Source organism: Crinia signifera, chromosome 6 (assembly GCF_055691185.1).
Source record: "Crinia signifera chromosome 6, ASM5569118v1, whole genome shotgun sequence".
NCBI classification, from domain to species: Eukaryota; Metazoa; Chordata; class Amphibia; order Anura; family Myobatrachidae; genus Crinia; species Crinia signifera.
The window spans coordinates 65,031,658-65,042,977 of NC_139222.1; the positions used below are offsets into that span (position 1 = coordinate 65,031,658).

Sequence of the window (11,320 nt, forward strand, 5' to 3'; positions counted from 1 at the left end):
TGACCGGTCCGTTATGTGGATACTTTGTTGTGCTTTTTTTATGGACCTGTTAGAGTATCCTCTGATCTTCAGCCTCTCAGCAAGGTCTTTACTTTTGGATTTATACACTTCATCACTTGAACAGTTTCTTCTCAGTCTTAAATACTCACCCTTTGGTATGTTGGTAATTGTGGGTGGGAAGTGAGCGCTGGATTGATGTAACAGAGTGTTGGTGGCCGTGGATTTCCTGAAAAGCTCTGTCTCGATTTTATTATCCTGTCCTCTGTAGATCCTCAAATCAAGGAATGTGATGCTTGAATGATTATGTTCGAATGTTAATTTCAAGTTTAATGAGTTGTTATTCAGGTTATCCACAAACTGGATCAGTTGTTGTTCAGAGCCACCAGCAGAGCAGCCAGCCTCCCCTGTGCACTACAAGGATCAGGTACCGGAGTGACCGCAATTGTGGTACATCACTGCTATCCCTGTTACATTGTATCTTTTGCCTTAAGACACCAACGCAATATAAATGATTGCCACGTATTTTCTATAGGGTGATAGCTAACGGTACCGGCTCTATTTATATATTGTCTCCGGAGGAGCCAATCTGATATTCCTGTATCTGTCACATTTCTGTGAAAAACTGCTATGTACCAACCATTTGCCATTCCTTCATATTGTACGCAGCTGTGACTTAAACTACTCCACTACATCAATCAGCAAGGTGCTACATAATAATCTTTTTCAGATAGTGTATCTAACTGCGTTTCAATTTGTCACTAGCTACCAGCTATTGAATTTCTGAGTGCATGTCTAAGCTCCTATAATCTTTGGTGAGAGACTTATATACCTATACCCATACCTATATTTTACCAAGTGTATATATATTTTTTTTTCTGCCCCAACTTTTTTTGGGCCCAATATCCATAATTAATAGTGATATTAAGCAGTTAACCTGAGCTGTCGGGTCGTGACCCAACTCGTAACGAGTGTACCACCATACCTCACTGGGTTGCCCAAACCCATTTCGAACTTGGAAGCCAAGCAGTGAAGGGCCAGGGCAGTATCCAGGTGGGTGACCCCTGGAGAAGTCCAGGTGTGGTATTTTGTTTTAGGTATCCAAGTCAACTGACTGACAGCACAGGAGCCGCCTACTGCTTCATTTCATATTGTTTTGCCAATTCAGGCAGCAACTTTTTCACTATATATGCCAACCTAGGCAGTAATTTTTGATTAGATTTATCCAGTAACGTGGGGTCACTGAAACCCCATCTGTTTCTACAGTTGGGGACCTATAACTCATTTTTGCCACCTTTGGTCACTCAGGTCACTATACCTTTGATGACTATATGCAATGAATGACAAATTATATGTGTGGCCATCTTTTTCAAATCATTGAGATATAATTTAATATTTAATATCTTAAAGTACCACACAACAAAAACTAAACGAATTGCACATGCAGAACGATGTTTAATGTACTGATGCGCCATGCCGTCCTATTTTAACAAGTCCACAATAAAAGTTATGTTTTAAAAAAATCATCTATACATTTTTCTAAAGAGTGCGCCCAAAAAGCGTTTGCTTTCTTTGTTTTGCTTCTTGCAAACAAAACAAACCCACCCTCAGTTATAGCTACTGAACGCAGGGCGCACCACCAACCAAATAACCACCAGTAGTTATTACCATGTGGTTTTGATGTTGGTTACAACATAAAATTTGATTAATTAATCTAAATCAATCAAGCTGTGCGGGCCCTTCCCCACCTTTCCTTGCATCCAGTCTCACTGAGGTCTATCTCAGCTCTAAGGATCCAGCACGCTAACCCAGTATTGGTACATTAATAAATTGGACTTGTCACAACAACCTATCTTTAAGATACGAGACTTTCTTTTTCCTAAAGACCATTTCAATTACCAAACCCAATGTCTAATTTTAGTCTAAAACAAGAACTACAACAGAAGAGGAGAACTGACAACCTAGATAATATTTTCCCAAACACCTTAAATGACACCTTACCAGATTCCAATTGGACGGACGATTTGAGCAAACTTAAACACACCTTACAACGTCAAATCAGAACAAATTGGGATCTGACCAGCCTAGAGAACTATTGCAGACTCAAGATTACACCTCGTGGACTTCGCCCTAGGACATTCCCGGCGTTTGAACTCTGCACGGAAAACTTAAAAAGAGAATGGGAAAATAGTTTACTTAAATGCTCTCAGGAGTTGATGAGTATTCTAATCCAACACAACAACTTAACTCTGGAAACAATTTCCAAAGATATAGAGACGCTAGGAAAGAAACTTGAACCCTGGGAACAAACCCCAGCATTTCAACTCAATTTTGAAAAAAACAAAAAAGAATTAGAAGACTACGAAAAAATTATAATCGAGAGGAAGAAATCAAAATTTCAGAGAGACCAAATAGACTTCCAATCAGGCCGGGTATTCAATTGGACCAGGAGGAACTTCAGGAGAGAAAACCCCAGATACCAACCCTCGGCTTCTGACACAGAATTATCAAGTGTAGAAGATTACAGTGACGATAATCTACCACCAGTGGCTAATACATCTAGTAGATCTTCTAACTCTACTCAACGATCACAATCATCTACTCCAGCCTACCATATAACCGAACCTTTTTTAGAGTTTGGCCGGGGCAACAGAGGACAAAAACAAAAAGAAAGACCAGACGGAGCCATACAAAGAGGAAGAAGGGACAGACCAAGATGGGAACAACAAACTCCAAATCGTTATCCGCAACGGGACAGACAACCCAAGGAGAGGGGATATCAAAGTTACAGATAATAAATTTATCATCGCATGTATTATCAGAAGCCCAACAAGAAGTATTACAAAAGGGACTAACCTTCTGCCCAACTTCCAACTTTGATCGATTTCAGTGGGAGACGAATCTTCAACTTTTTGGCCGCAAGCTACTGCTCACAAAATTTCATGCCAAAAAAGATCAGAATGAAACACCAGCCATCATCTGGACTAGCCAGGAAGAGGAAGCGCTCGCCTTTCTGGAAGATCTTGATGGCGATGATGAGCCTAAAGAACCATCAAGTAGACCTAGATGCAAAAAAAGATCCACCTTTTTTCCTCCCACCAACATTTGTCCGGAAGTACAGGTCTTTACTAATTTGGTTTCACGTGATTTGGATAAATTACATTCAAGAACAAACAAAATGTACAACAGTAACATTACAAGAACCCAGAGGAAGGCCATCCAGGAGATAAAACAATGGGATGATGTGATACTAAAACCGTCAGATAAAGGGGGCAATATTGTCATCTGGCCCCTTGAACTATACCTCAAGGAAGCGGATAAACAACTGAGTGACACCACATGCTATACCAAGACAATATTTGACCCCACCTCAAACTTCAAGATTCTATATGACCGGATCATAGATAAAGCCAGAAACAACAATATCATCTCAAAAAGTGAACACCAATTCCTTCAAACTCCATATCCAAGGATTGCAACATTTTATATGTTACCAAAGGTACATAAGAATATCAATGAACCACCTGGACGACCCATAGTGTCTGGCAATGGGGCCCTTATAGAACAGGCATGTATCTTCCTAGATACTCACTTAAGGAAACATGTACTCTCACTACCATCATACACACAAGATACAGCTGATGTGTTGAGAAAACTTAATGAAATGCACCTGGAGGAAGATGAGTACTTGGTGAGTATGGACGTCGAGGCACTATACACCAGCATAAAACATGATCTGGGCATTCAAGCGGTCAAATTTTTCCTGGAAATGGAAGAAACAGATGACTTCCACCTTTTTCTCCTGGAATTACTGGACTTTGTCCTCAAGAAAAATTATTTTATCTTCAACAGTCGATACTACATCCAAGGAAGAGGTACTGCTATGGGCGCGGCCTGTGCCCCAACTTATGCAAACCTCTTCCTTGGATGGTGGGAACGTGAACACGTGTTCAATGACAGCAATTCCGTCTATGAAAGTAGCATTACTACTTGGATGAGATACATAGACGATATCCTCCTGATTTGGAAGGGCTCTGAACAACAACTGATCCAGTTTGTGGATAACCTGAATAACAACTCATTAAACTTGAAATTAACATTCGAACATAATCATTCAAGCATCACATTCCTTGATTTGAGGATCTACAGAGGACAGGATAATAAAATCGAGACAGAGCTTTTCAGGAAATCCACGGCCACCAACACTCTGTTACATCAATCCAGCGCTCACTTCCCACCCACAATTACCAACATACCAAAGGGTGAGTATTTAAGACTGAGAAGAAACTGTTCAAGTGATGAAGTGTATAAATCCAAAAGTAAAGACCTTGCTGAGAGGCTGAAGATCAGAGGATACTCTAACAGGTCCATAAAAAAAGCACAACAAAGTATCCACATAACGGACCGGTCAAGAATCCTATTTCAGAACACACAATCCCCGTCAAAAACCACAGATAAAACCATCAGATTTGTTGGTAACTTCTGTTCTCAATGGCGACAAATAAAAGACATTATCCAAAAACATTGGCCTATCATCATGAGTGATGGTGATTTGGCAGCCAACTTGAAACCAACGGTAGATATGAGCTGGAGGCGGGCCCCAAACCTCAAAGACCAACTTGTACGGAGTCACCTCACAAGAGAGAAATCTAGAACCACTCTACCTAAAGGGAGCTATCCATGTGGTAACTGCAAGATATGTCAATATATCAAAAAGACCAAAGAGATAATGGACAAACATGATCAGACCATTACCATCAACGATTACTTTAATTGCAAAAGCAAAAATGTAATATATTGCATCACATGCGAGTGCAACATGCGATACGTAGGAATGACCTCACGGATGTTGAAGTTGAGAGCTCTGGAGCATTTGGGCAATATTCGAAATGCCCCCACCGACATTCAGAAAATGAAACAACTAACTACAGTGGCCAGACATTTTCATCGAGCTCATAATGGGAAACCCAAGGGTTTCTCCATTTGCGGTCTGGAACAGATTCATCTGGGCCAAAGAGGAGGAGACCTCAATATAACATTACTCCAAAAAGAGAGCAAATGGATTTTTCGCCTGGGATCACTAGCACCACACGGTCTAAATGAGGACATTAAATATGGATCCTTTCTCAAATGATTAAATAATCTAACCTTCATCAATAAGTCCAAACAATCAAGGCCATAATTGACAGGCCTTCCACTAACCAGTACATAACCATTCAACCATCACATCCACAAGGTGTCACCTACCTCACCTAACTGTCACCATACCCACCCACATCACTATGTTCTACACTTCATTTTTTCCTTTGTGTTAATTTTTCACGATTTTTCACAGTTTATCATTTGCATTTCTAAGTCTAATTTATTTTGGATTTACCACATCTTATGTGATCATGCACCCCAGACCCGTACGGTCCCTATCACCAGTGCGTCAACTTTCACTATACTTTTTGGCAATTTTCATAAATTTAACAGAATACTTCATATTCACAGTCACCTATTCACAGCCTCACGGAAGCCACCAACGTGTCAAACCAGCACGTTCACTACAACACTTCCTAAGTGGTGGCACAACACAGGCACTACCACAGCAGCCCTAAACAGGGAATTATGGTAATCTAAAAAAATCCTCAAGCCACCCCTATATATACCATAGATCCAGGCCCTTTTTAGGTCGCTTAATACCTAACCCTTTTTCATGGGTCTCCTCTCCTCTCTCTTTTTCTCTCTCCCCCCCCCCCATGTTGATCTCATTCATTACGCACCATCTAAGGTCTTCTGTACAATCTGCCCCATCACAATGGCACCATATGTATAAGGTTTCAGTTCTACCTCCTCCATTCAAGCAGTAATAACCTAAAACTAATAATAACAACTCATTAGTTATAAGTATAACAAACAGCAATCCAACACCTTAAGAAAAGTACCTTAAATAAAAACCATAAAAATAAAAATATTAATAAAAAATTACAAAATACAAAATAATTTATAAAAACCATAAAATTAAAATATATTAAATAATTTACAATTATCTAAATATAAAAAAACTTTTTTAATCACCAAAAAAAAGGTACTATTATAAGTTCCTCATGTACATAGTATTACACCATTTCGGTATTCACATGAACAACCAGTCCTCTAATACCCAAATTTAGCAAAAGTAACGATAAACAGCTGAGAACTGACACTCAGCAATACCCATCATGAGCCATTGGCTCCATAAACTGTCAATCAAAGGTTGTTGCTTAACAATTGGTCAGGAAACAGAATAAAGGGCAGCTGCCCTCAAACAAGATGGCGCTGCATGAAGAAGCCAACGGAGGCGAAACACGTGTTCTACCCAGCGCCCCACGTTACCTACAGAAGCCAGAAGACGGACCTGTGCTCCCTCACCACCCCCCGAGCTAAACAGCGAATTCCCGCTGTTACACCATCCAACAATCGGCTCCCTTGTGCTAGCCGCGGCACTCGGCGGCCAGTGACCTCACCATCAGCTGCCTTGGACAGCGCACCCCTAACATCCGGACGGACAGTGTCACCCGCCCAGCCAATTGCCGGCTGAGGGCAACGTACACCAGCAGAGCAGCCAGCCTCCCCTGTGCACTACAAGGATCAGGTACCGGAGTGACCGCAATTGTGGTACACTCCAATATTATCATCACTGCTATCCCTGTTACATTGTATCTTTTGCCTTAAGACACCAACGCAATATAAATGATTGCCACGTATTTTCTATAGGGTGATAGCTAACGGTACCGGCTCTATTTATATATTGTCTCCGGAGGAGCCAATCTGATATTCCTGTATCTGTCACATTTCTGTGAAAAACTGCTATGTACCAACCATTTGCCATTCCTTCATATTGTACGCAGCTGTGACTTAAACTACTCCACTACATCAATCAGCAAGGTGCTACATAATAATCTTTTTCAGATAGTGTATCTAACTGCGTTTCAATTTGTCACTAGCTACCAGCTATTGAATTTCTGAGTGCATGTCTAAGCTCCTATAATCTTTGGTGAGAGACTTATATACCTATACCCATACCTATATTTTACCAAGTGTATATATATATTTTTTTCTGCCCCAACTTTTTTTGGGCCCAATATCCATAATTAATAGTGATATTAAGCAGTTAACCTGAGCTGTCGGGTCGTGACCCAACTCGTAACGAGTGTACCACCATACCTCACTGGGTTGCCCAAACCCATTTCGAACTTGGAAGCCAAGCAGTGAAGGGCCAGGGCAGTATCCAGGTGGGTGACCCCTGGAGAAGTCCAGGTGTGGTATTTTGTTTTAGGTATCCAAGTCAACTGACTGACAGCACAGGAGCCGCCTACTGCTTCATTTCATATTGTTTTGCCAATTCAGGCAGCAACTTTTTCACTATATATGCCAACCTAGGCAGTAATTTTTGATTAGATTTATCCAGTAACGTGGGGTCACTGAAACCCCATCTGTTTCTACAGTTGGGGACCTATAACTCATTTTTGCCACCTTTGGTCACTCAGGTCACTATACCTTTGATGACTATATGCAATGAATGACAAATTATATGTGTGGCCATCTTTTTCAAATCATTGAGATATAATTTAATATTTAATATCTTAAAGTACCACACAACAAAAACTAAACGAATTGCACATGCAGAACGATGTTTAATGTACTGATGCGCCATGCCGTCCTATTTTAACAAGTCCACAATAAAAGTTATGTTTTAAAAAAATCATCTATACATTTTTCTAAAGAGTGCGCCCAAAAAGCGTTTGCTTTTTGTTTTGCTTCTTGCAAACAAAACAAACCCACCCTCACATAATATACACACAAATATATTTTATTACCACATAAAATACACACAAATATATTTTATTTGTTAAAAAAACAAGGTTTCAAAACGTGAAACAAAATGTGTGTACTATCTCAGCACTGAATTTGAATGCCAAGCAATCATTGTCTTGCACATATATAGTGCCAGTTACATATCATGTCCCCAGTGATGCTGTTACAAATGTCCCCAGTGAGTTTTTAGCAAAAAAAAATATTTTTTTTTCACTTTCTGGAATGTCTGGTTTTCGGAATAATTCGGATAACGGATATTCGGATACGGGATACTCGACCTGTATATATATTTGTTACTAGCTGTATGTGTGACACATTATAATATATAAAGTAAGGCTGGTATTATTTTTTCTTTGTTACAGGCTCCTCTGGAACAAGTTGAACGATTTGCCTTCTATGAACGAGCAAAGCATGCCTTTGCTGTGGTGGCTACTGGGTAAGTTGTCACCCCAAGAGAACGTAAATCTACAAAGGGAACGTTCAGAATACAGTATAAGTGTAATTTATGAATTGGAAAATGTGAAAATATATAAGGCATCTTATTATTTGCAAATATCTTGTCTGCTACCTTGGAAAAAGTTGTCAGCCTGGCACAAATCAATGCTCACACCTACTTTGCAGTCCTGAGAATAGTGTATCTAGCTTTGCTGATGCACCAAAAACATTTATTTTATTTTTTTTCAAATATTTTATGACACAAGTGTGGCTAATTATCTCATTAAGGGTCAGGTGTATTAAGCTTGAAAAGTGATAAATTAAGGAGTGATAAAGCACCAGACGATCAGCTCCTAACTGCCATGTTACATGCGCTGTTTGAAAAATGACAGGAGCAGATTGGTTGATGGTTTATCATTCTCCATTTTATCACTTATTAAACTTAGTACATCTCTCCCTAACTTATTTATTAGCAGTTTCTTATATAGCGCACACATAGGGGGTTATTCTAGTTCACTCGCAAAGACACAAACACTCTCTAATGAACAAAACCATGTGCACTGCAGGTGGGGCTGTGGTAACATGTACAGAGAGAGTTTGATTTGGGTGGAGTCTGATATCTATATTGCAGTTTGAAAATAAATCAGCCAGTATTTACCCTGCACAGAAACATTAAAACACCCAAATCTAACTTTCTCTGCACATGTTACATCAGCCCCAACAGCAGTTCACATGGCTTTGTCCATTAGAGAGTGATTGTGCCTTTGCGAGTGAACTAGAATAACCCCCATATTCCGCAGCGCTTTACAGAGAATGTTTGAACATTCACATCAGTCCCTGCCCCAGTGGAGGTTACTATCTATATTCCCTACCACATGTACACGGACATTCATTCTAGAGTTAATTTTTGTTAGCAGCCAATTAACCTACCAGTATATTTTTGGATTGTGGGAGGAAACTGGAGTACCCGGAGGAAACCCACGCAAGTATGGGGAGAATATACAAACTCCGCACAGTTAGAGCCATGGTGGGAATCGAACCCATGACCTCAGCGCTGTGAGGCAGTAATGCTAACCATTACACCATCTGTACTGCCCCTTATGCAGGGAACCTCCTTGTCTCTCAATCTCAATTAAATAATCTTATTTTCAAAACAAAATACCATTTTCTTTTTTAAGTTGGTTCATCTTGTAATGCACGTAATCCATACTGCATAACCGATACCTCTTATTCTCCAAAACCCATGAATATTAGCTCTTGCAAACTGTTCCAGCTAGGCAGATGCCATCTTAGGCTGCCAATCTGTGCATCAGTGACAGTGCAATTCAAGAAAAGTGACAAAAGGGCATTTGTGCACTGGTTTTGCTTCTCCCTGGTTAATAAATGACCCGTCCTGTTCTGAAAATGAATAGTGTAACACGTGCACCAATGTATAAGGCCATGTGAAGCAACTGATCTTATTTAATGTAACCCAGACCAATAATACAATTAATACACGAGACTACTGAAATATAAAAGGGAATGGGATCATTGGACAGACAAGCATTAGGTCGACATGGGGTTTTTCACCTTTTTTTGTCCCGAATTTTGACACAGTCGTCATGGACACTGAAACGTAGAACAGCGTCCCCTCGCATGGCTCGCTGCGCTCTCCATGCTTCGGGCATGTTTCCTTTCTACGCTCGGCACACTATTCTATTCTCACACCATGCCTTATTGGATAGTAGGGCAAGAAATACCGACAAAACCATGTGCACTGCAGGTGAGGCAGGTGTTACTTGTGCAGAGATAATTAGATTTGAGTGGGTTTTTACACCTGCCTCACCTGCAGTGCACATGGTTTTGTCCATCTAAGAAAATTTTTGTCAGAAAGAGTGAACTTGAATAAGGGCCACAGTTCCTGCTGGAGCCTGCACAAAAATAGCCCTGCTAGTGACCATATCCCTATAAAACCCTGACTTGCACAGCTAAATAGCGTTGTTTAAATTTTAACAAGCCAGTGTTTATTAAAGTCATGGATCACACCTGACTACCATATGTCCTTTGTATTAACGTAATCTGAAACATTAGCTTTAATCAGCTCTGTAACCTCCTTCTTCATCTGCTTTTTGTAGAGAAAGCGCTCTGTATGGAAACCTAATCTTACGGAAAGGCGTTATCAGTCCAAGTGATCTGGTGTAAATAGCAGCAGAATTTGGATCTTACACAAACATGTAATTTTTTCTATTTTATATATCTGTCTGCATTGTTTGGTTTTACTGCTTGGAAACTGCAAATATAAAGTAGAAATTAGACATTTTCTTTGCTTTGCTGATGTGTTTAACCCTTTGTCTGCATAAGACCACAATACACATTTACAACATTACCTAATCAGCGTTGAATTTTCTACATCATTTTTTTTTAATTATTATTATTCAGACCTTTACACTAATTATTTTCAGTTCATTTAACCAAATTTCTTAAAGCATGTATTGCTTTAAGCAATCTCTTTGTACAGTATATTGAAGCAAGGAGGTTTGTCTGAAGTAGTTAAAATTATGTTGGAAGGGTTAATAAATGTAGTATGCTTTCCTATCCGGTATTATGTAAGATACAGCATGTGCCAAATAATCTACAGACTGTGAGGCAACCAATGACAGAGTATGACTTCCCTACGAGGTAGTGTGTGCATAATGGGATTGGATGGTTTTGCTGTTTCTCAAAGAAATCCGTTTCCATAGTAACACTTTCATCTTCAGCTATAACAGCCTAGAATCAGCATGGGAAGCGCTAGCAGATTGTCCCAATGGGAGCAGTAACTACTTTATTGCGGCAACTGCTTGCATGGCATACATGAGAATCTTTGCTGAAATGCAGCTGTACTGTGCAGATCAGAGATAACACCGGCCATACAGACATGTAATGTGTGCTGCACCTGGATTACATATATATTGTATTTTCATATGCAAATGATGTATACATATTCATTAGCATGTGGAAGAAAATACATCTCAGCCAAACTTTACCAGATTATTCGTATACTCCTACTTGCAGTAGTCACCGGTTAGCA

The 11,320-nt window shown here is 39.8% G+C and overlaps 1 protein-coding gene and 2 pseudogenes across 4 annotated transcripts in view; all 3 read left to right on the plus strand.

Moving 5' to 3' along the window:
- Window positions 1-11,320, plus strand: part of FUOM (fucose mutarotase) — an 88,811-nt gene that overhangs the window by 72,201 nt on the left and 5,290 nt on the right. For all 4 annotated transcript variants that reach the window (XM_083146164.1, XM_083146162.1, XM_083146163.1 and 1 more), the window contains 2 exons: window positions 8,199-8,272; window positions 10,386-10,484. In XM_083146164.1, the coding sequence (XP_083002290.1) occupies window positions 8,199-8,272; window positions 10,386-10,452 (141 nt within the window). In that variant the 3' untranslated portion in view covers window positions 10,453-10,484. The remainder of the gene's footprint in view (window positions 1-8,198; window positions 8,273-10,385; window positions 10,485-11,320) is intronic.
- LOC146011741 (5S ribosomal RNA) lies at window positions 969-1,087 on the plus strand (annotated as a pseudogene).
- Window positions 7,172-7,290, plus strand: LOC146011742 (5S ribosomal RNA; annotated as a pseudogene).